Source organism: Elephantulus edwardii, unplaced genomic scaffold, assembly GCF_000299155.1.
Source record: "Elephantulus edwardii isolate Elephantulus edwardi_28Jun2011 unplaced genomic scaffold, EleEdw1.0 scaffold00144, whole genome shotgun sequence".
In the NCBI taxonomy this organism is placed as follows: domain Eukaryota; kingdom Metazoa; phylum Chordata; class Mammalia; order Macroscelidea; family Macroscelididae; genus Elephantulus; species Elephantulus edwardii.
The window spans coordinates 4,172,446-4,198,839 of NW_006399894.1; the positions used below are offsets into that span (position 1 = coordinate 4,172,446).

Below are 26,394 nucleotides of genomic sequence, written 5' to 3' on the forward strand. Positions count from 1 at the left end.
AGATTTCAACATTAAGATAATAAAAATCCTTAGTACTACACCAAAAGGCAACATCTTTCAAGGAGAAAAGATTGAAGTTGTCAATGGTTTCATTTTACTTGAATCCGCAATCAATGTACCATGACAGTAGATTCTTGTTATTGTTGTAATGTGCTGTCGAGTCGCTTGTAACTCACAGCGACCCTATGTACAACATCCCTAAACCCTCCTCTGTCCTGTGACAACTGCATCATATCTGACACACCCACCCCGATTTCCCCAGTCACTGAATCAATCCACCTCGTAGAAGGTCTTCCCCTCCTGCCCTGTCCCTCCACCCTCCCAAGCATGACATCCTTATCCAAGGTCTGGTCCCTCCTTGCAACATGTCCAAAGCATGTCAGACAAAGCCTCAGAATCCTTGTCTCCAAGGAGCAGCCTGTTTATCCCTCTCTAGGAGGAATTTGTTTGCTATCTGTGGAATATTAGTTTAATTCCCTACTTACTATACAATCAGAACTCCCTTTCATATACAAACTCACACACATGTATATACTTTAAGTATCAGTGATTGTTGTTGTTGTTAGGCACCATCAAGTCGACTACAACTCATTGTGAGCCTATGAACAACCAATCTCAACCCTGTCCTCTCCTGTGCCACCTTCACAATGTCTGATACACTCAAGTCCACTACTGTGGTCATTCAATCAACTCACATGGTTAAGGGTCTTCTTCTTCTTCACTGTCCCTCCATCTCCCTAGCACATTACCCCTTTAAAATTAATAAGCTGACAAATGTGTGCATGTTGTTGTTATTGTTGTCATTGTTGTTAAATGCTATTAATTCAACTAAACCTCAAAGCAACCCTAGAAATGATAGCTCTGAAGCCTGCCCTATCTTGAGCCAATCTCACTGTCTCTGACATACCTGTCCACATCAGTCACTGTGTCAATTAACCTCACGTAGAATCTTTCTCTCCTGTGTAGATACCTTACCCTTTCAAGCATGATGTCTTTCTCCGAGGACTAATCCTTTTGGACAATCTGCCCAAAGTTTGTGAGAAGGAGTTTCAAAATCCTTGCCTCCTAGAGCAACCTGGTTTCACTTTCTCCAGGACAAACTTATTTGTTCTCTTGGAAGTCTATGGTATGTTCAATACTCTTCTCCAGCACCACAACTCTTAGTCATTATCCATTTCTGACATGCATAGCAAGCAACTGAGAAGACCATGGCTTGGATCAGGAGCACGTTAGTTTTTAGACTGACATTATTACTCTTTAGCATTTTGGAGAGGTCCCTGACAGCAGACTTTGCCAATGCAATTCATCTTTTGATTTCATGACTACTGGTGCCAAAAGTGTTGACTGTGGAACTGGGTGACACAAAAGAATTTCATGAAACAGCATATGATCAAGAAGCAATAGGGATGAAGAAGAATGTTCAAGCTGCTCTGGAGGACTTGGCAAAAAAAAACAAGTGCCCAGGAATTTATGGACTACTAATTGACATATTTCAATATACAGATGCAGCCCTGGATGCACTCACCAAGTTGTGCAAAGAAATCTTTAGGACAGGTACCTGGTCAACAGACTGGAAGAGATCCATATTTACTCCAATTCCCCCAAAAGGTAATCCAACAGAATATGGAAATAATTTAAAATAATTACTAATATGACACACAAGAACAATCTTTCTGAAGTATATACAGGAACACAAAATTATAAAGCAATCCTTACTGCTAGGGGAATTAATATGTTTTTACTACATGTCTCAATATATTTCAAATAACTCACATTTTAAATAGAACATCACACTATAAGAAATGGGTCTACGAAAAAAATATCAACAAAGTATAACTAGAAAAAATAGTTTTGTTTGGGCAAAATAAGATTTTTCATTATGAGGAATGACCACTCCTTTCTTCATTTTAGGCAATGCAGGAAATTACTGGGAAACTGCTCTTTAGGAGAGAACATTTTATAGTTATAACCAAATAATGTTCAGTACAAAATCAAGTTCAACTTCTATCATTCAAAAATGGTTCTTTTTTCCTCTCCATTTCCTATGTTGGTGAAAAGTACTGGTGGTGACTCAGTCATTCGAGTTGGTATGAGAAAATGTTACCAGACTTTTTTTTTTCTTTCACTTCCACTTTTAAAAAGCTCTGGCAACATAGCCCACAGGGAAATGAGCAACTAATCCAACAATCGCGCTTTTCTGGTGTTTCCAATTCACCAGAAGCTCAGCAGGAGCAAGATGACCAGTCTCCTCACCTGCAATTTCCAATATGATAAATCCATGGAAAGGTTAGCTATGAGTAGGTTCCTAAGGGACAATCATAGACCGAGTCTAATGAATGATCAAAGCAATGACTTTAAGCTCCTTGGCTTCTTCTCCCAGACATTCTCACCTCTCCATTGAAAACCTTCCTCAGCATACATTAGGAGTACTGTCAAGGTCTCTTAACTAACCTGCATATACTAAACTGCCACTATTTAAAAATAATTACCATATTTTCTCAAATATTGTGCCCATGTATTTAACATGTATGTTCACATATTTTTAATTGTATGTAGGCAACTAACTTTAGGAAGCTGCTTTGGTTAATAAAAACAGATAAAATGAGTATGCAATTTATGTGCAAATATGGCGTAAAATGGTGAGATTTCTCAGAATAAAGTTAGAGAAGTCCCATTAGGTACCTTAAGAATTTTTATAGAATGCTCCTAACCTCATCTTCCCATTCTCTTGTCATATGCCCCAGTGTAATTTATGTTTGTTCCAGCCATAAGGAATTACTTGCCACTCCCCTCTTCTGATGCACAATTTCATAACTCTGGCTGTGACTATATTGTGTCATCTGGTAGATACACTATCTCAAGATAGTCATAAATACATTTTTTTTACTCCCAGCAAAGCAAAAATACAAAATATAACTTGCATTAGCTGTACTATTTTTCAATTTAAATGAAAATGAGTTAATTGTATCTCACATTGAGGTGAAATGTTACAGCAATATACTTCACTGGAGAGTTGAAAACTGATAAGGAAAATAACACTGGCTTCTAATCCCTGAAAGCTAATCTGGGTATATTTGAAAAATAGCAAGCCTAAACCAATGTTATTGTTGTTGTTAAGTGCCTTTGAGTCACAGGCGACTCATAGCGACCCTGTGAAGGAGAATCCTCAACGCTTGGGTGCCTGTAATCCTCTCTCCAGGTTCATAGGGTTTCCGGAGGCAAGCCTAAACCAATACTCAATTTTTTTTTATTATTTATTATAGTCAAAGTACCTCCTGGCCTAGTTATGTTTGTTACTGTTGTTATGTGCCATTGAGTCATCTGACACTCATATTGACCCTATGTACGACAATCCTAAACCCTGCTCTATCCTGTGCCAATCTCATTGTTTCTGACATACCTACCTCAATTACCCTAGTCACTGAATGAATCCATCTCATCAAAGGTCTCTCTCTGTCTCTTGCATGTCCCTCTACCCTCCCAAGCATGATGTCCCTCTCCAAGGACTTGTGCCTCCGTGAAACTTGTCCAAAGTACATCAGATGAAGCTTCAGTATACGCGCCTCCAAGTCTCCAGCACCACAGCTCAAAGTCATCAATTGTCCTTCTATCATCCCTAGTCACTGTCGAACTCTCTGATGCTTAGCAAGTAATTGCAAAGACTATGGCCTGAATCAGGTGCATCTTAGTCTAGCTAATTATATGTTGTTGTTGTTGTTGTTGTTGCTGTTGTTATTGATTGCCTTCGAGTCAAGCATGACTCAGTGACTCTGAACAGAAGGCCTGAAGCTATTGACATTTATCAAAGTTCAGACTCATACATATATAATACTTTTTACTGTTGTTGTTGTTATGTGCCATTGAGTCGTTTGCAACTTATAGCGACCCTATGTACAAGAGCCCTAAACGCCATTCTATCCTCTGCCAACCTCGCTGTCTCAAACACATTCATTCCCAACACTCCACTCACAGAATCGATCCATCTCATCGAGGGTCTTCCTCTCCTGTGCCATCGCTCCACTCTCCCAAACATGATGTCCCTCTCCAAGGACCAGACCCTCCTTGCAACATGCCCAAAGTATGTCAGACGAAGCTTCAGAATCCTTGATGCCAGGGAACATTCTGGCTTTACCCTCTCCAGGACAAACCTGTTTGTTCTCCTAGCAGTCCATGGTATGTTCAACACTTTTCTCCAGCACTCAAAATAATCTAGTTAAGATTCTAAGTGTTGCTACTGATAATTAAAATTTTATATCTAAGGCTTTGTGATTTAAACAACCTTGGAAGCAGGAGTGGTATCCACTTCCAAAATAGCTTGCCTCTGAAAACACTATGAACCTGGGGAATGAATGAAAGCTATACAAGTGTCAAGGACTTTCGTTCATAGGGTCACTATGAGTCATCTACGACTCGATGACACTTAACAACAACAACAATAAAGCTTTGTGAGCAGCTATAGTGTCATAATTATGAATGTAATGTTTAATAACTGTTGTCTGTCAGATACTCTGCTAGGTCTTTTAATTCAAACAGATAAAATATGTTCTTGGCATTCCCCAACATGAATCTCCCTTTTCTATGCTAGTACTATTTCTTATCTACTTTGTCTAAACTGTTTCTCTGACATAAGATTTTATTGAACATTTTTATAAAAGAAACCGGGGCAACGTGAGGAAGGCTTAGTCCAACCTCAATTAACTCCATATGGTGGAACAACCACCACCAACATCTATAGTATAAAATGATCTCTAGACATGCCCCCTTACACTACTGAACCTACTTATATTACTAACACTTGGTCTAAAATGCATCGCAAATCACCAATAGACATCACAACATCTCTTTTTATTCTTAAGTGTAGTTTATTACGTTAATGGGTTGGAGGAGGCAAAAGATAGTATATAGTGAAAGTCCAAGTTTGATGAACAGCAGTCCCAAGTCTGATTAACAGTACGACACAATTCTTCAATTAGTTCAGACAGCTTCTCGGTCAACAAGTGAAAGTCTAGGTTCAGTCTAGCAACACAAATGCAAGCCTGTGGTTTCCTCCAGCAAGTTTTGTCTCATAGCAATTACAAATCAACTCTTTCTTCAATCATCCAGTAAGCAAACCTTTTTACTCTGACTCTATCTTCAGGGCTCCATCAGGTTCTGCTTTGCCACAGCCTCGCTGCCATTTTTTTCTCTCTCTTATGCTGACCTCACAGCTACTGATGATGCAGAAGATGCTGATCAATAGCAAAGAATATGTCCACACATAAGGCAGCCAGAGGATATGCTCCAAGGGAGATAGGGGTGGTAGGTCGAACCTCAAAGACATATTTTACTTAGACATTCCCACCTGACTATGCCTAAGATCTAAGGCAATGGGCGGAGAAGTTAAAAATCCACACACACCACACACACGAATACCATTAAACATAAAATATACATAGTCATTCTCACAAAGATAGGTTTCTAGATATTTCACTGGCACCAAGAATTTACTAACTGACCTAGATCCCTCCCCTGGTAAACTTGTGGTGAAGATTTGATTGATTGAAGATTCAAAAATAAATTCTTCTTGCCCAAAAAAAGTTGTTTTATGGAGGTTTTTATGCCTCTCATTACTTTTGGCTATAGGGATTTAAAAAAACCACTATTCCACTGAATTTTAATCAGAGGCCAAAGCACAAAGCTCAACTGGCGCCGAGAAGTTTTTTATTTCTTTGTCTCAGTATAATATATTAAACTGTGCTTGGGGTAAAAAAGTATATTTAGGTGAAAGACACGTAAGACTAAAATATCAAAATATAAATTAGGTGGAATAGCCTCATTACCAAATATCTACAAACTCAGAATAGCATTCAGATGAAACAAAAAGAAAATTAAAAAATTTGTAAGAGTAACTAAAAGAAGTCTTTATAAAGCAAATATTGCAAAGAAAGATTGTTGTTCCTGACCCTCCGGTGGGTTTTCAGGGACTAAATTGTACTGGAGGAGACTTGAGCATGATTTTAGAATAGATCTTGGAAAGGGACATCAAGCTTGAAAAGGTAGAGGGTCAATGAAAGAGAGGAAGACCTTCAATGAGATGGGCTGACACAGTAACTACAGCAATGGGCTCAAGTATGTCAGAGAAGATGAAAACAGCACAGGACAGCACAGAGCACTGATCTGTTATCCACAGTGTCCGTGCCACTACTCTTCATACTCAACATGATGGCATCCTACAACAACCACCTAATAACTCATGCAGAGCAGCTGGGGATCTAGACCACATGCTTTTGAATTGGCAGCTCCCTAAAGTAAGATAGGGATTGATAACTCTAGTATAATAGCAATTAAATAAATCATATCATATATCAACTTTTTAAAAAATGTATTTAATATTCCAAACATAGCAATTTCTAATCTGCATCTCCTATAAATAACACAGTTGTTTTCTATACCATTTCTTTTACTCTCTCTCATTTGAACACCTAAGAGGATACATCTCCTCACACTCAGAAGAAAGAAGGCAATAAAGAGTCAAAAACATTATGAAAAATAATAAAGTACTTGATTATTGATTTGTTTTACCCTCTCCACGTGATTTGAGCTTAAGGAAAAGGGAGTGACTATGTAAAAACACCAGAAGGAGAGTCAATAGGGGAGTGAATAAAAGAAGAAAATATGGGGAGAGCCAGAAGATATTATCAAGAAGTTATCATGTTTGAGCAAGGATGCCAGACTTTTTCTGTGATTTGCCATTTAATGATACTGGCATACTGCACTGTGGAGCTCTGGGGAACTGTGGGTAAGGCATTAAGCTGCCAACCAAAGGGTGATGGTTCAAACCCATCAGTTGTTCCCGAGTAGAAAAATAAGTTACTTCCCATCTGTAAAGGTAAACAGCTTTAGAGACCCAGTGGGGAAGTGCTACTCGGGCCTATAAGTTCACTACGTAACACAATTCCATGACAGTAGATAGGCTGCAAATGTTATACACATGACTCATATCACCCCAAAAAGAAGATAGAAAACTCTGCCACCTTATGTGGTAGATGTGGCCTTAGAAATAAAGGGGGGAAATTCCATTACTTAACCAAGAAATTGAACTGAAGCACAGACTCTGCTATGAACACAGGCAACAAAACATACCGGCATATATCAAAACAAAAATCCAAACAGCAAAATATACCAACTTACTGCCATCAAATCAGACTGACTAAATCACAGCTGGCCCTTCAGAGGGTTTACAAAGCTGGAAATCACATGTAGATGAAATGTTTAAGAAAACAATTTTTAAGAGTAAATCAAATAATTCTTTATAAAGGAAATATTGCAAAGAGATATTGTTGTTGATGACCCTCCAGCAAATCAACTGGAAACTGCCCACTGTTGAGGAATGATTGGTGGATTCAAACCCCTGCCTTGGGACTGCCACTTATCCACTAGGTCACAAGAGCTCATATATGATCAGTACTTATGTGATATCCATCTTGTTTAGTAAAAGTTGACATAGATATTACTCACTGATCTAATCAGGGGGGTAAAGTAAACATCATTAATAATGGAAGCTTCACTCTTCTTTTCCATCTAGCCAACAAGTTCTATGTTTAGGGTCTTGGTAAGAAATAGTTTTAAAAATTAAATTCTTTCATTCCAGAAAAACCTGTGTATATGAACATTGCGAGCTGGTTTTACAGTTTACAGATTATCTAATACCTTTTACATTTTCATCTCTAATTTAAACCACTTCACTATTCATTAATAACTGAATGGTGGATAGGAAAAGAAAGAGGATCCAAGCGGCCAGTTCTGCTTAGATATTAATTCTTATGAATCACAGTAAGAAATGTTTCTGAGGGGGAAAAATTAAATAATTGGCCAGTATATTTGGACTATTTCAGTATCAAGTTCTTGGCGCTTTCAATTATGCCTAGGTAACTACAAGTTAGCAAAAATACGTTTTGTCATCAATATTTATGGCAATTATAAAGACAACTAATTTTACATTAACTGTCAATAACTTTTTTCTCTTCTATTTGTGATAGTATAAATTGTATTTTTCATCTACTTTTTGTACATGTGGAATAAATTACACTTTGTTGTGTTGTTGTTATGTCTCAAGTCACTTGTGACTCATAGCGATGCTAAACACAAGAACCTCAAACCCTGCTCGATCCTGTGCCAATCTCATTGTCTCCAAAACACCCACTCCCCCAACCCCAATCACTGAATTGATCTATCTCATCAAGGGTCTTCCTCTCCTGCACCATCCCTCCACTCTCCCAAACATGATGTCCCTCTCCAAGGACTGGTCCCTCCTTACAACATGTTCAAAATATGTCAAACGAAGCTTCAAAATCCTTGACTCCAAGGAGCAGCCTGGCTTCATTCTCTCCAGGACAAACCTGTTCACCTAGCAGTCCATGGTATATTCAACACTCTTCTCCAGCATCACAGCTCAAAGGCATCAATTCTCTTTCTTTCATCCCTACTCACTGTCCAGCTCTCTAATGCATAGCACACAATTGCAAAGACTAAAGCCTGGATCAGGCGCACCTTAGTCTCCAACCTGGCATCATTGCTCTCCAGTACTCTGGAGCAGTCCCTGACAGGTGACTTTCACAACGGAATTTGTCTCTTGGTTTCCTGGCTGCTGTTACCAAGAGTTTTGACTGTGAAGTCAAGCAAACTAAAACTGTTAACTATCTCAATCTCTTTACCATCCACACTGATGATGCCATTTGGCCGAGTGGTGAGAATCTTTGTTTTCTTGATGTTGAGCCTCAATCTATATTGAAGGCTGCAGTCCTTGACCTTCTGCAGCAAGCGCTTCAGGTCGTCCTCAGTTTCAGCAAGCAGGGTTGTGTATTCTGCATAACCCAGGTTGTTGATGAATCTTCCACCAATCCTGATGCCTCATTCCTCCTTGTACAGTCCAGTATCACGGATGATCTGTTTGCATACAGATTGAAAAAGTAGGAAGACAGAATATATCCCTGTAGGAACCCCTTCCCAATTTTGAACCAATCATGCAGTGCCTTGATGACTGCTTCTTGTCCAAGTATAGGTTTCGCATAAGCACAATCAAATGTTCTGGGATTCTCATTTTTCTCAGAGTCAGTCACAGCTTATTGTGATCCACACAGTCAAAAGCCTTTGCGTAGTTAATGAAGCACAGGTAGACATTAGTCTGGTATCTCTGTTTTCTGCCAAGATTCATCTAACATTACCTATAATATCCCTAGGACCCCGACCTCTTCTAAATCCAGCCTGCACATCTGGCAGTTCTCTGTTGAGTAAATTACACTTTAACTTCAAAAGGGAGTTCTGATGGCTTAGTACATAAGGAATTACACTGCCAACTTAAAGGAAGCTGGTTTGAATCCTAAAGCTGCTTCTAAGAGAAAGATGGGAAATCTTTTCCCATACAACTTATAGCTTCTGAAATCAATTACATGTTCAGCTATGAGTCTATTCTTACCTGACCACAATGAGATAAAATTTGAGTTATTAACTTTAAACGTAAAGAAAGGAAATGATTAATTTCTTTATACCAAACAAAATACACTTAGTGTGACTGTCTTATATGTAGTTTTAAATTTAGAAAGAATCATAGTAGTTTGGGGGTTTTTTTGTTTGTTTTTTGTGGTTTTTTTTTTAATTGGAGAATAACTGTCTCTCAGCCTTTTCCTCTTCAAATGGACTTTTGGACATGACTACTGGCATCCACTAAGGTAGAAAGGGAGAACGGCAGACCTTTTCTCCCTTAATCTCTGACTTTAGCATGATTCTACTGACTTCGTAGTTTCTAACTTCAACAAGGTGAGTGATTAACCACAAGGAAGCTGGGCAGGGAGGCATCTGTTATAAAGGAAGACTTCAGCAACTAGCAATCTCCTTATCCTAGTTATATTTTTTTCCGAAATAGATGTTTGTTTTATGGCTCCTTAAGGGTACCATAAAGTTGACACTTACTGAATTATCACAATCTCCAGTGCTGTAGTAGACTAAATTCATCTCACTTTGAATGCTGAATTGTTCTGTTTCCAGTTTAGCCTTTAAATGTTACAATAGTATCTCAGACAACAGATACACTTGAAATATTTGCAAGAAAATATGCCTTATACACCTGTACTCAGATAAATCTTATTTGGGTATTGTTCTGATTAAATGAATATTTAAAAAACAAAACAGAAACCGTACAAATCCAATATCATCGAGTCTATTTTAACTCACAGCAACTTTATAGGACTTGTGCAACTCTGCATCATAGGGTTGCAAGGCTTAATCTTTCAGGAAGCCGACTTCTAGACCTTCTGCCCCAGAAGGAAGGCAGTGCTGAGGTCTAACTACCAATCACTTCACTTTGTTAGCAGTCAATCATTTAACCACATTGTCAGTAATTATCAACAAGTACAAAACTAAAAAAACAATTCCTGAAGAGCTGAAATGAAAATCACTAGCTTTTTGTTATTGCCAGTCATAGATGCAGTTAATAAAATGATCTATATTCTGAAGAAAAAAGATAATGTTTCCCAATGTATGATTAACACAACTGGAGAAATCAGTTGTCTAGATTTTAATTCTATTAGATATATGTAACACAGAAAGAAAACTGACTTTCTATCCTATTTTACCTTCTAAGATATTACCTGGTCTCTGGTTTTTAATAAGCCATTAAAAATGGAGGGGGGGTAAAGGAAGTTGGTAGAATCTGTTCTAGAAACAATGGATTCAAATTTTATAAATAAACTAGTATAATAGTTGCTGTTGTTATTAAGTGTCGTCAAATCGTAGGCATCTTCATAGCGACCCTATGAATGAAAGTCTTTAACACTTGTGTGACTTTCATCCTTTCTCCAGGTTCATAGGGTTTCTGGAGGCAAGTTATTACGGAAGTGGATGCCACTCCTGCTTCCAAGCTTGTTTCAACCAGGAAGCCCCACCAAACACTGTTCACCATGGGTAACGGTTATCACATTTGACACATCAGTGTCACAGCGCTCAGCTTCACAGCAACCACAAGACACTGCTGTACGGCAAAGGGACACACCAGGGCTGTATGACCTAGAAGAATATTTGAACAAAAGCAATGAAAAATGGGCCCGTGGGCTGCAGATTAGAAGCCACCCACCTTTGGCTTGGTAGCATCACTTTCTGTCCACTAGGCCAACTGATCTCTTTCTATGTTGATGTTATTGTTGTTAAGTGCCATCGAGTCGTAGGCGACTCACAGTGACTCTATGAACGAAAGTCCTCAACACTTGTGTGACTTTCATCCTCTCTTCAGGTTCATAGGGTTTCCAGAGGCAAGCTATTACAGAAGTGGATGCCACTCCTGCTTCCAAGTTTGTGTTGTTTTTGTTTTGTTTCCCTCTCTCCCCCCCCCCAGCTTGTTTTAATCGGGAGCTCCACCAAACACTGTCCGCCATGGGTAACCATTAAAGCATTTGACACATCAGTGTCACAGTGTTCAGCTTCACAGCAATCACAAATTACTGCTGTATGGCAAGTGGACACACCAGGGCTATATGACCTAGAAGAATGTTTGAAAATAGAACGTTGTATAATAAGAAAATAAGTTAAAATATAAATAAAATGTGATGTTGTGGGACATGATATTACAACATGTTAAGAATAAGCACAGTTAGTACCTCACCAATTTCAGATACCTAACTCAATGGAGGGGAAGATCCTCTATGAGGTGAATTCATTCTGTGACTGGGGTGATCAGGGTCGGTGTGTCAGAGACAGAGAGATAGGCACAGGACAGAGCAGGGTTTAGGGCTGTTGTACATAGGGTAGCTATGAGTTGCAAGTGACTTAATGACACATTAACAGCAATGACCCAATGGAAATCTCAGTTTCAATCCACTTACCATTCCCTTATTTTACTACTTCAGAAAGTTTGGACAAGCAAACTGTGTCTCTTGTGATGCGCTATATGTTATTAAATTCCTCAGTGATATTCTATGTATCATCCACTATGTTCCTCAGCTCTAGTGGTGATACTTTGCTTTTTTTTTTTTTTTTTGGCAGTTAGTTTTGTTCCCAAAGCCCATATCTTTTATCCTTTCACTATTTTAAATCACGTTACACATCAATTAGCAGATGTAAGGAACTGGAAACAATCATGTGATATATGTATTTCATTGTTTCCACAAGACAAATATATAATTACGAGAGATAATTTTAATTGGTTTTGACCAAACATTCTTCTAAGTGGTACAGCACTGGTCTGTTCATTTGCTGTACAAAAGTAACGCATGGTTGCTATGCTGCTAAACACTGTGACCCTGATGTGTCAAATGTGATAATGGTTACCTATAGTCACCAATGTTTTGTGGAGCTCCCCATCTAAAACTAACTTGGAAGCAGGAGTGCCATTCACTTCCGAAATAGCTTGCCTCCAGAAACTATGTGAACATGGAGAAACAATGAAAGTTATACAAGTGTTCAAGGTGTTTTGTTCTTAAAGTCACTATGAGTCGTCTACAACTGGACAGCATTTAACAACAAAACAACAAGAGGTAGTACTAAAAATGGACAAAGAACAGAGAAAATGTAAGTCGCTACTTTGAGAAGGCTTATTTTCATAGCATATCCTTACTTAAAATGCATTATCAATACAATATGCATAACTCAAACAAACACATTGCTAATTTTTTTCCAAAAGGCTGGATTTTGAGGTACACATTTTTTAATATTTATCTTCAACATGTTCACTTAAATATGTTTCTTAAAACTAATAGCATTTGGAGATACACACACACACACACACACGCGTGACTTTTTTTACTATGAAAGCAACCTCATTTTTCCTCACCTTTTTGTCTCCATCGTAGTAGATCATATGATCATCTGACTCAAAATGTCCCATGCCAGCACATCTCATTTGACCAATACCTAGTATGTCAATATTTATGAGTTCCATTTATTTCTTAACAATATCCAATGTTTCTACATTCATGTTTTTCACATTCCATGTTCTACGCACTAGTGTCTGCTTACAGTGTTACAGTGTTCTTCCCCATTGTTTCCATTCTTGAAAGCTCAGCCTCAGTTGCCATATCTGCTAGTCCAAGTGTGCTCTATTATAGATAGATTGTACATCATGATAGATAGTGAAGAGATTTGAGATGTTAACATCTTCAGTTTGCATGGATCTACAATCAACACTCTTGGTACCAGCAATCAGGAAATTTAAAAAATGAATTGCATTGGAAAAGTCAGCTGTCAGAGACCTCTCCAAAGTACTGAAGAGAAATGATGTCATCTGGAGACTTAGGTGCACTGTATACAGGCCATGGTCTTTGCAATTACTTGCTATGCATCAGAAATCTGGACAATAACTAGGGATGATAGAAGGTGAACTGATGGCTTTGAGCTAGGGTGTTGGACAAGAATTTTGAATATACCATAGACTGTTTGGAGAACAAGCAAGGTTGTCCTAAAGAGGGTGAAACCAGGCTGCTCCTTAGAGGCAAGGATTCTGAAGCTTCATTCGACATACTCTGGACATGTTGCAAGGAGGGACCAGTCCTTGGAGAGGGACATCATCTGGGAGGGTGGCGGGACAGCACAAGAGAGGAAGACCCTCGATGAGATGGATTGATTCAGTGATTAGGATAATGGGGGTAGGTGTATTATAGACAATAAGATTGGCACAGGATAGCGCAAGTTTTAGGACTGTTGTGCATAATAGGGTTGTTATGAGTCGCAGGCAACTCGACGGCACATAACCACAACAACACACATATATATAATTTCTACACTGTAATGGCATGATGTCTTGCAAAATACTTATGTTCTTTAAAATTGTTTTCAAAATTATTTTTCATACAAATAAAAGACATAACAGAATTTACTTAGGGTAAACCTATAATCAATTCAAATGTATCAATTTTGATAGGATGAATATGTCATATTTTAATGTCTGGAAAGAATTAAAATATGCATATTATTACAGGATTAAAAACTGCCTTTGTGAAAGTATATTTATGCATTTGAATGGATAATACATGCAAAATTTCTCCAAAGAACTTTTTATCTAAACCTGAGTTTATTTAGAGTTTTTGGCATTTTTTTTTAAAAACAGAAAATTCCTATTTAAACTTCCTAATTGTGGGAAACTGAAGTAAAAATAGAGAACACATTTAACAGAGTATGTTTGAGAGAGCACATCTAATTTTTGTCCGTCTTTGACCTATCATTACTTGATTTGTTGTGGTCGTTAGGTGCCGCTGAGTCGAGGATGACTTTTAGAGACTCTATGAATGAAAGACCTGAACCCTGTTCTATCCTGTGCCATCATCACACTTCCTGACACAAAAGAGCTCATTTCAGCAGTGAGCATGTCAATCCACCTGCTTGAGGATCTTTGCCTCCTTTGCTAATCCTCCACCATTGCCAGCATCATGTCCTTCTCCAAGGACTAACACCTCCTAACAACATGTCCAAAGTATGTGAGGTGAAGCCTCATCATTCTTGTCTCCAAAGAGCATTCCAGCTGCACCCTCTCCAAGACATATCTATTTATTCTCCCGGCCGTCCACGGGATGTTTAGTGCTCTTTTCCATCACCACAGCTCAAAGGCATCAATTATTTTTCTATCATCCTTATTCACTGTCCAAGTCTCAGATGCACAGCAAGTAATCAGAAAGACTATACCTGAATCAGATGCATCTTAACTTCAAACTGATGTCGCTATTGTTCGATAATTTGGAAAGTTCCCTAAACTGCAGATTTTCTAAGTGCAATGCATCTTCTTATTTCCTGACTTTTGGTACCAAGGGTGTTAACTGTGGATACAATATTTGCTTAAACATCTACTAGCTATGCTTGGGGATCAAACAAGTTTTGACAAAGGTTGGAATAAAAGTTAGTTTTGAAGCAGCTACTGAAATGTCATTTATCAATGGACTTTTAAAAATTACCATATAGAATCTAAATGTCATTTTTAGAGAAATCTTTCCAACTCACCCTAATCAAAATAGCATTGTCTTCCATTTTCATACACAGATAATATGATTAAGAGACCCTGGATATTTCAACTACTCTACTGCTTACCTAGATATTCAACTATTGACTAAAATGTTGGCAGTAAAAAAACTCACAGGAGATGACAAAAGTCTGTTGATATACTTCCAAAATATCACAGCCATTAAAAAACCCTAAAGAGAAAACTACCTTAAAAATATGACTAGATAATGAATAGTTAAAGGGAAGGTCAAAGCAAAATGAATAGTAGATCAGGCAGTGTGCAAACTGATTGCAGTTGTGAAACAATGTGAAACAGGATATGCATGAATAACTTAATGAGGTAAAAAAGCTAATAAAAAGTTTTCACACAGTAGAAACAATCTTGGAGTGTTCACCAGGGTGAGAGGAGAGAGAAAAGGGAGCAGGTATTAGTGGACAGATGGGTAAGATGCAGGGAAAGGCACATACAGTGAAAATATAGATTTTTTTTAGATTATACTAGTTTATTTATAAAATTCAAATATATTGTTTTCCAGAACAGATTCTTCCAACTTGTGCTACCAACAAAGGCATTTGGTTCAAATCCAACAGCTTCTCCACAAGAGGAAGATGAACATCTCCTCCTGTGTGATTTCTGACACTGAAAACCTGCTGGAAGATCACCTATGAGTTGATTCTGTCTTGACGGTGCATAACAACAATAGCAAAAGTAACGGATCAATTTTAAATAATGCAATAAAATAAAGTGTATAAAATGATTTAATGAAATCAGTTAAAAACTGATATAGGATTATTATAACTTTCAACTGCTATGGACAAGTTGAAACCAATTCAATGGCAAGTGTTTTATGTTTGTTTGCTTTTGACATTGTAATTATTGAAATTTTAGGCTGATTGCCTCCTTATGACTACATGTTGTTCACTGTTGCTGTTATGTGACATTGAGTAGAGTATGACTGACAGCGATCCCATGCAGAACAGAACTTAACACTGTCATACCCTGTGCCATCCTCCCTATCTCTAACACACTTATTCCCTTTTTGCAGTCACTGTTGTCAACCCATCTGTTTGAAAGTCTTCCTCTCGTTTGTCATCCCACCACCTTCCAAAGCATGGTATCTCTCTCCAAGGAATAATGTCTCCTAGTAGCATGTCCAAAGTATTTGAGACGAAGTTTCATCATTTTTGCCTCCAAGGAGCACTTGGCTGCACCTTCTCCAAGACACACCTTGTTTGGGGTTTTGGGTTTGGGTTTGTTTTCTGGGTTTTTTTTTGGGGGGGGTGCAGTCCATGGGCTATTTAACACTCTTCTCCAACACCACAGCTCAAATTCATAAATCCTTCTTCTGTAATCCTTATTCATTGTCCAGCTCTCAGATGCATATCAAATCACTGAAAAGACCATGGCCTGAATCAGGTGCACCTTAGTTCTCAAACTGACATCATTACTCCCCAATAATTTGAAGAAAACCTTGACCACAGACTTTCCCAGAGCAATATGTATTCTGATCCTCTGCCTGTTAGTACCAAGTGTGTTTACTGTGGATGCAAGTAAGATAAATCACTGATAGTCTCAATCTTTTCTTCATCTACATCCCTTAAATACAAATATTTGACTTCTTTATTCAGTACTTTAATTATATTTGCTGTATATACCATTAAGCCTAAATCGACTCATAGCTGACATTTCAGTGAGTTTTCACAGTCAGTCTATCACACAGGAGGGGACTGCCCATTCTTTCCGCATGAGAAAATCCAAGGGCCTAAAAACATATAGATCATGTTGAGTGAAAGAATATTTTCCAACATACTTGCATTGAATTGTAGTAGTAATGCCTAGCTTGTTTTATATTTTAGATAATTTTTAAATTATAGAATTAAAACAATTTTGGTTTATTTTAAAATAAAAATATTGTGAAACTATAGTTAAATTTATTTATTTTTTAAAAAGCAGATACTAAGGACAATAAGATTTTTAAAACAGTTTGGAAGCAAGGATGAGGCTTCTCCTCACATAATTTGGGCATGTTACCAGGAGGTACTATGCCTTGGAGAGGGACATGGTGCTTGGAAGGGTGGAGGGTCGGTGAAGGAGGAGACCTTCAACCAGGTGGATCCACACAGTGACTCTTGCAATGAGCTCTTGTGTGTCAGGTAGTGTGAAGTTGGCACAGGACAGAACAGGATTCAGCTCTCCTGTTCATAGGGTCGCTATGAGTCACCCTCAACTCAACAGCACCTAACAACAACTTTGAATTATTTTTATGTGAAGAAGCAATATGAAAATTATCACTGCAATATTTTTATCCAATTGAAATTCTGATATGATGTACTTCTTAATCATTAACTGTACTGATTTAAGAAATTTTTACCTAGCCAGTGTGGTTTTTGGTGCATAGCATCTAATGCTGTTATTTCCTCTCTCCACAAGAAGGTTTATAGTATCTCAATCCAACATGAAATTTACAATGATGATTATTTGGTAGACAATAAGACTACTAGAAACAAGAATCTAACTCATGGCAATTGTTGACAAAAGCACTAGGCTATTTCTTGCTTGTTTGTTATCTTATTTCTTTTACACAGTAAAATCTGGCGAAAGTGGATCTGGTATAGTCTGTAAATTTCAGAGAATAAAATAAATATTTCCCACTAATAGAGACTATAGACAAATAGTAACGCTGCACAAAGGGCAGTCTGGTAGACCTGCACACTAAGCCAATCTCATCCAGTTCTGCCTCTCATAGGATTCACAGTATATACTGTTTTGTGATTACACCAGGCACATGCTAATATTCCTGGCATGCTCCCAGTTTGCAGTCTAAAGGCTGCTTTAGTTAGCTAATGCTGGTCAGAAGAGATTATTCATTTCCCGACCAAGGTTTAATAAGCATTCTATAGTTCTGTGCTGTATTGCAACAGTGGTACTGTATGTTAACACCAAAGTACTAAAACTTGAGGACAATTTTTTTAATAAAAGTAATAGTTACAAACAGAACAGCTGTTCCAATCTGACACTGGAGTTAAAGGGAATGAACAAATAAACTCTATATAATTCTTCTTTGCACCAAAAGTATCTTCATTATAAGGGGTCCTAAATGTGAATAATTCAAGTTTTATGTTCTATTTATTCCACTTGCAGTTTTGTTTTACTTTCCTCTTTAAAGCTAGCTGCCAAGTAGGTGATACAGGCTAGAATTAAATTCTTACAAGGATAAGAGAAAGAAAAATATTTACTTTCAAGGTTTAAAATTAGGAAAAGTGTGTGTCTGGGTTGTCTCTTTGCACTATACCTATTCAATCTGTATGCTAAGTGAATAACATGAGAAACTGGATTATATGAAGAAGAATGTAAAATCAGAATAGGAGAACATGCATCTACATACACACAAGAATCAACCTTCTCTGCAGAAAACAAGGACTAAAATCTTTAGCAGAGATTCTACTTCAACAAAAATAAGATAAACCTTTACAACTGGATTAAAAGGTAGTAATGCCATTGTCAATGATTTGGTTTTCTTTGAATCCACAATCTACCCATGTGACAGGCAGCAGTCAAGAAATCAGACAATGTATGGCATTGGGAAGATCTGCAGTACTTTGAAGTACCAAAGATCAAAGAGGTAAGTTTAAAGACTAAGCTGTGCCTGAACAAAGCCATAAAATTTTCAGTTGCTTCATATGTACGGGAAAGCTGGACAATGGGAAAAAGTAGGCCAAAGAAGAAGTGTTGGCTTTGATTGGTGGTGTTGCAGAAGAATTTGGAATACACCATGACTGTCTAAAGAACAAACAGTAAGTCTATCTTAGAAAAAGTAAAGCTAAATGTGATGTGCTCCTGAGAAACAAGTTTGGTGAGGCTTCTTTCCATTTACTTTGTGAATGTTATGGTGGGAGTCAGAGGCAGTCCCAGGGGAAGGATATTATTTTTATGATCAGAAAAAAAATAGACCTTAAGAATAATTTCAGTGGCATGTTCTGACAAAGTAACTTCAACAAGGGAGTTTTACACAGTAGAGATTATGAAAAGGGTCCAGAATCAGGCAAGGTTTCATTTTGTTGCAAATAAGGTAACTGTGACAGGAAGAACCCCAAAGAGAAGAAGTTCTATTGTGACTTCAGCAATGACTCTGGTGTCTCAGAGATGATGAAGAAGGCACAGGAGAGGGCAGGTTTCAGAATGGATGTTCATAGGGTCACTCTCAGTCATATTCAACTCAATGGCACCTGACAACAATAACAACATACGAACGAACCACCATGAAATGTATGTCTTCTTGAAATTCATTGATTGTATTTCTCAAATATTCACCTTCATTTTAGTTCATAGTTTTTATAATTTATGCATTTTTAAACTAAATTTTGTTGTAATGATGAGCAAAAGGAAACCCTAAATAAATTAAATAACTTCTCATTATTGCTCAGTTAACTGATAAAATAGGAAGATAATTCCAAAATTGTCAATTCCATTTACATGTGTCCTAATATTTTCTTACTTTTATTGCATTTATTATAAAAGTGTGACCAAACCCAAGTACCGAAATTCACCAACCTCAATAATCAGAATTTACAGTTATCCCTTAATAAGTTATTTGAGAAATATTTCATTATATTTTTTAATTATATCATTGACATCCTCCTATCTACCTAATTTTTTTATTCTGCATCTTAGAAAACACATTATTCCAACTAATTCATTAACTAACGAATTGGCACAGAGAAAGGTCTACCACTAAGACAAACAATTCCTTTAATTTAGTGTTGTCTTCTTTATTATTTTTTGTGTCAAAGTTAAAATGAATTTACCAGGTTGAAAACGGTCCTAAATTCCGTCCTTCGTTCTTTTTATAATCTGATACACTAGAAGGAACTTTTTATCTCTTTCCTAAAATTAAAGAAAAATAAATAATAGGTGATAGCAGGTACTGGTTTTGCTATTAACAAACAAAACCCAAAGTTGAATGATGGGAAAGCTTGTGAAGGTATTCAACACATCACATAAAACCTAATATTTACCGATCCAAAATTATCTGAAAACACATTAGACCGAACTCAGTAATTGGCACTACTTTAATATACACTAAGTTTTAACATATGTTGTTTCATAGCTTTATTTGAAGCATTTTTCATACTAAAAATGTCTGCCCTTTGACACTATACATATTCAATGAGTAACCAGAGCTTAGAATCATATTACAGATCGATGTAAATAGCCACTCTTGTAAGAAAAAAAAAATAAACTGGTTTTATTCACTGATATTTGCTTGCATGGGCACTATTAAGCACATTTCTTCTTCAATTAATTCAAAGACTGCAAGTATTCATTGAAGAATATTCATTGAAGAATATGGTTTTATTTGTGAAAAATTAAAGTTACTAGGTCTACCAATCTCTAATCATCGCCAATGAATTGGAACCTACTCATAGCCGACCCTCCAGCAGGTATTCAGAGGCTGTAAATCACATGAGAGGAGATTGCCCATCTTTCTCCCTCTAAGCAGCTGATGGATTGAAATCTTCTACTGTTAAGTTGGTAGTGCAACTCCTTACCCCGTAGACTACCAAAACCCACTAATATTGGTATGTCTGGAATTAAATTCTTATTAGATTAACAGAAAAGTGTAATTACTAATTTAAAAATACAAACTTATGTTTAGTATGATACAGTATTAGTAAATGCATCTCTTGGTATTTTTCTGCAAATTTAAAAAATGCTGTGCATGTAGTTTTCAATTATGACTACAAAGGAACAAATCTGAATGCAGTGACACCTAATGGCAAAGATATATTTATTTATAGGCCATAAATTGATTTTTGTAAGCACTATATTTAAAGTAAACCAGATTTATTTATTGTTACCCATAAACAAGGGAGCCCTGGTGGCCTAATGGCAAGAAGCTGTGCTGCAGTCTCAGAGGTACTGGATTCAAATCCACCAGCCACTCTGCAGGAACAGGATAGGCAATCTCCTCTGGTGCAATTAACTGCCTCTGAAAACCAACCAGCAGGTGGGCTATAGGTCGGTTTCAACTCAATGGTATACATTAACAACCATTAAATAATCTGAAGCATCTTAAACCTCAATTGGAAATGCTGGACTTTTTAAAACTCAAGGCAATACTGGTTGAAAAAGTAGTTAAAACGACAATACCTCTTTAGCATAAAATAAGGGTATGATGAAATTAACCTGAGATACGAGGATGGAAAACCTCTTCAATACCTCTTAATGATCTCTCTTTGCTTTCCATTGTTGGATAAAGTGAAATTCAATCATCTGGATTTTTACTCATATTTGAATGAAAATTTCAAAAAGATGTTTACTGGAAATAATCTTACATGGATTAGAAAGCAAAGGTCCTTTGAGCAATGGATTATTAGTCATGTCAGAATTGATATTGTTAATTAATAGCAACATTTAACTTAATGCACATCCAAATTGAGCCTCAAGTAACTGCATTGATACATTTAGAGCTAAAACAAACAACATACACAACCAGTTGCTATTATTATCTGATCTTATTATAAATTCAGAAGTTACTTTTTAAGGTCTCCCTAGACTGTGTAACTAGTAAAGTTGAAAGCAAATTTAAATACCTCAAATTCAAAGGTGAATGGAGAACCTAATACAACTCAAGGGTTCTTTATAACACCAATGTAAATTAGAAGGAAAAAAAAGTAGAAAAAGAAACACTTTGGTAGAAGACACAATTATATGCAAATATAGATTTTTGCAATCTGTATTTTATAAAATTGCAAAAACTAAAGCAAACTTGTGTTTTATATCTACTACCCATTATTGTTTTTAATGTGAGGATGCATTTTTATCACCCTCCAATTTTGTTCTTTTCATGGTTATGCTATATATGAACTATCTTCAGCTTCTGAAGCATAGTCATAGTTCATTGTGATCTCAGAGGATAAACTATTGCTTGCTTTGAAGAAAAGCATAAATAAGTGCGTCTTTCTAGTCCCTGTTGACAAAAGATGTTTTATTATAAATCATAATAATACAAATATGCTAGTGATCTGTGTAATGTATGAGTGAGTACGCTTTTTGAATGTTTCCGTATAGAGATAACTAACTGAGGATAGCTCATTTACAACCAGTTCTGTGAGCACAAGAGCTAGATAAAGAAATGAGCATATATTAAACTGTTAAACATGAGATCCTCCATATTAGATATGAAGCAAAACACAAACTGTGCACTTGACTGGAAATGCCACCTAATCCCTGCTTAATTAAAGCAGTGCTCTACACTCCTGTTGTGTTTAGGGAGTAGAGAGTGTGAACAACTGATGTATGAAGAAAATAGCAGTCAGCGTGGCTAATCTCAAAGACTTTGGAGCCTTCTAGCTACATAAATCAGAGCGACTTTTGAATAGCCTCATAAAACACAGTATCATTGCCATTCTACTCACGACTTTTTGGTTCTTCCTACAGCATACAGATCATTAGGAAACTTCTAAGCAATCAAGTAATGTGGGTCTGATGAAATTACTCAATCAATGCACAGGCTCTAAGTAGAAGCATAATTCAAAACTACATAAGTTTCATATGTCAAAAAACCTTTCCTTTATTGGGCTAAAAAAAAAAATCACAATGAAGGTGAATCTTTTTTTTTTTTTTTTTTAGGTGATTCTTTTTTAAAGACTCTGGGGGTGTATCTGTGTTTGTGAGGGAGATATATGCAATGGATCAAATACCTTTAGAATATTATTTAACAGAAAATCATATTAAAATAGTATGCATTTTCACTGAAACACATTTTCATGTCAATTATTATAATTTAGTCATTGAAGTAATTTACAAGTAGTTTCACTGTAGTGAACTAATGTGCTTACAAAAATATACACCAGTCTAAAAGATATTAATGACTTTATAAAACTATTTGTATAAAGTAAAATAGGAAACAAGAGAAGGCTTCATATAGACAATCTGGCTTACCACTAAAAATAAGCAATATTTAGAAAACCTGTATTTATATATCTTTCTTTATCTTTCAGTTTGCCTGAGCTACATATTACAGATGCTTTCTGTTTGAATATTATCACATATGTCTAGGAAATCTTTTCATTTCTTCCTATCTCCTAGCATCTCTTGAATTGAAACACTACTTTCCCCTCCTGTTACATTTCATTAGTCTTGAAGTATATTTATTCATAAGCATATTTCTCACATTAAATATTTAAATGAAGGCAACTGTCTTCTGAAAAAAAGTAATCCTCTTTTCATATTCAACTAAGTAAACTGATCTAATGCACTTTAGTTAGTGCTTTACTATATTAATAGGAACAATTGTCTTTTTTTTTACAATTGTCTTTTGAATGTATTGTGTTTTTCCTGGGAGTGGACCTACATAGGAGTAGAAGGAGCTTTTCTTTTCAGAAATAAATACAAATTACTTTCAATTTGTTAAAGCATTCAAGGGCTAACCCTGGCAGTATATTTTAAAAGATAAGAAGTTTTTTAAGCAATCATCCATTTGCTAGAGCCATGACAATATTAGGTGGTCTATAAAAGAAGAAAATCTTGTCTAATGTTCTAATTGTATTCAAGTCAAATAATTGGCCAAGCAGCAACTACCTGGCATTATTTCTTTTAGTAGGATATACAGAGTAAATGCAAAGACTGAGCTATCTAAAGAATTCTGCAATTTGTACAAAGTTACTTTGCGTGGGGGTGGGGGAATAGATCTGGTTATAAATAAATAAGTCATGTTAGACAGATACAACAGACTTGCAAGGGGAAAATACAACAGTTTTTTGCAATGCCCAGACTGCACTGCAAAATAGTATTCATCTGGCATAGGATAGCAAGAGCTGTAGGTGTTTGTAAATAATGTATTTATCATGTAGACCACAGAATAAGCAATAAAATAGGCATTTATCCACCAAGCTTCTCTCGATGGATGATGAGTGTAAGGCAGAAATTTTTAATCATAAAACGAATAAAACAAATACGAATATATATAAACACATATAGTCTGTATTTTGGCTCCACTCACTTATCATTGAACATAAATTTGTCATTTCTTTAAGAGGACCACAGTTTATTTCTGAACTCTACTAGAACATTACTGAACCCTCAATGAGACCATAATTTATCCGTTTAAAGTTCTGAGTCCACTGGCAATGCTAGACTCCAGGTAAAAAAGGGGGTAGAGCTCGCAAGCTAAGCCATGTTTAAATTACTTAAAAGCGTAAGTGCAAGGATTTCTGAATACTGACCTCATTACCCCTTGCACAGAATCATATATGGTCCTACTGATATAAATGATAGAGAATGGCAGACATGTTTACAAAGACAGCTTCCAAGACTAAGATGTTCCCTGTAGCTGAAGGGCTGGTCACTATGAGCCTGCACACCAGACAGAAGAAGCCCCACACATCGGCAGGCACAGGCCACCTGCAGCAGGTTCTCCCTTCCAGGACGTGTGTGTGCACTTGAGTGTATGGGTGTGTGTGCGCGCGCGCTCGCGAACGCGCGGCCTGATCGGGGGATGGGCAGGTAGATGGAAAAAGGGAGAAGCTGCGACCCATCTGTCGCCTCGATTTGCAGAACACCAAGCCCTGTGGACAGATAAAAGTCCTATGGCCAGAAAAATTTCCCAAGAGGGGCCTCTGCAGCCCAACAAATGAGCCATGCTGGCCCAGGGATGCGAATTTCCGAGAATGAAATCGTCGCATTCAGGCAGAAAAGGCTGTAAGAGCCTGTCTCTACTCGGCTCTCGCGGATTAGCAAGTGAGAAGAGTTGGAGCCCTGAGCCGAGAGCGCTCTGCATGATAATGACGCGCAGCCTCCGACGCCCCCGCCCGCTGTCCTCCCTCCCGCCGCGGCCACTCCGGGCCCTGAGGTTGCCAATAGGTGGGGCCGTGAGCATCTCCGAATCCTCTGCTCCAGCCTTTCTGGAGTCCGCGCGGTCCAGTAGGTAACCCCGGCGTCTCTGCCATTCGCCTTAGGCAGTGACTGGAGTTGACTGCGAGGCGAGGCGGCTATCAGGGAGGCAGCCGACAAGGGCGACCGCGCGGGGTCGCTCCCCGCGTCTCCCCCCACCGTCCCGGGTCCAGTCCCGCCGCCCTTCCAGGCCCGGGGAGCGTGTGGGCGCGTGGTTCCCAAACCTCAGCTGCACCGCCGCCACCCCCTCCCGCCAGGTCGCGCGACTCCGCGGGAGGACCGCAAAGCCGGGAGGACGCTGAGAGAAGAGCAAGGCTGGGGGCGCATCCAGCACCCCTTGTCATCCCCGTGCAACAAGAGGCGAACGCAGCCCGCTCACGTTGCAAAACCACCTGTTCGAGCCGAAGGGGGCCCCCTCCAATCTTCTCCCCTGTTCTTTTTGACTCACAGGTGATATTCCTCTCCTTTTCTCCCCCTCCCCAGGTTCCTTTTATTTTTTCCCCCAACCCGAGCAAAAGCACATCCAGAAAAGACTACAGAGGGTAGAGGCAATTAAACTTCCTTTCCCCCTACCTCATTTAGCGTCATCCCCACTCCTTAGCCCACACGCACACTATGGCCAACTCAAGACCCCCGCGGTTCAAGCCCAAGCTCTGACATTGACCAGGGAACCAAAGCACCGGTCACGCTGGAGCATCCACATTCTTCCAGAAAACTGAACAAGTGTAGGGAAGGGTAACGCGAAGGGGAAGTGAACCGAAACCACCTCCAACGGGCTCCACCGCCAGGGGCGCAGGGCTGAAGGGGCGGGAGGTACCGGGAACACTTGCAAAAGGCAATGATAAAGTATCCATGAGCAGCACAAACCCTGTCTTACCGATGTGAATGATCGAATCCGCATTAGCCGAGTCCCAGGTTCGAGACCACCAGATGGACAAAGCCAAGAGCAAAGGGAAAACTTCCATCTCCTCCTAAACGGATTTCCGTGAATAACGGATTTTTCTTTCAATATTAAAAAAGAAAAAAGTCCAAAGAGTTTGAGATCACGATAGTTTATCGCAGCTTTTGCTATTTTCCCCCCCCTTTAAATTCCTATTGCTGGAAGGGGGGGAAAAAATCCTTTAATCGTTGCTGGAGTAGGCAGCGAGCAGGAAAGAAAGAGTCCAGACGGAGCAAGCCTCCTTCGCAAAGCCGTGTCACTTGGAGGGGAATTTTGGCATCGCCAGAGTTGTTTGCAGTTTGGCTTTTAAAAAATGTATCCAACCTCGGTTGCTCTCTCGGGGAGGGGGAGAGGCTGGAGCTCAAAGCATCCCCATCGCTGCGCCGCGGTCCCAGCTTCGCCGCAACTTCCAACAGACCACCCCCCCTCACGCCGGATGTCCCCCTCCCCCCCCGTCCCCCGGCCCAGTGGCCCGCAGAGAATCACTTGTCTTCGGTGCCAAAATCAAATCTAAGTGCAAAGGAAAGCTTAAGAGATTCCAAACGGAGCAGCCAGATTCCAGCAGGGAGGGGGAAAATGCCCTCACCGAGAGGGGTGGAAAAAG

At 38.3% G+C, this 26,394-nt stretch overlaps 1 protein-coding gene across 2 annotated transcripts in view; it reads right to left on the reverse strand.

Annotated features, from left to right (window-relative positions):
- GRID2 (glutamate receptor, ionotropic, delta 2) overlaps positions 1-26,087 on the reverse strand; it is a 2,375,079-nt gene extending 2,348,992 nt beyond the window's left edge. For both annotated transcript variants that reach the window (XM_006894480.1, XM_006894479.1), the window contains exon 1: positions 25,728-26,087. In XM_006894480.1, the coding sequence (XP_006894542.1) occupies positions 25,728-25,815 (88 nt within the window). In that variant the 5' untranslated portion in view covers positions 25,816-26,087. The remainder of the gene's footprint in view (positions 1-25,727) is intronic.
- Between the last annotated feature and the right edge of the window lie 307 nt (positions 26,088-26,394).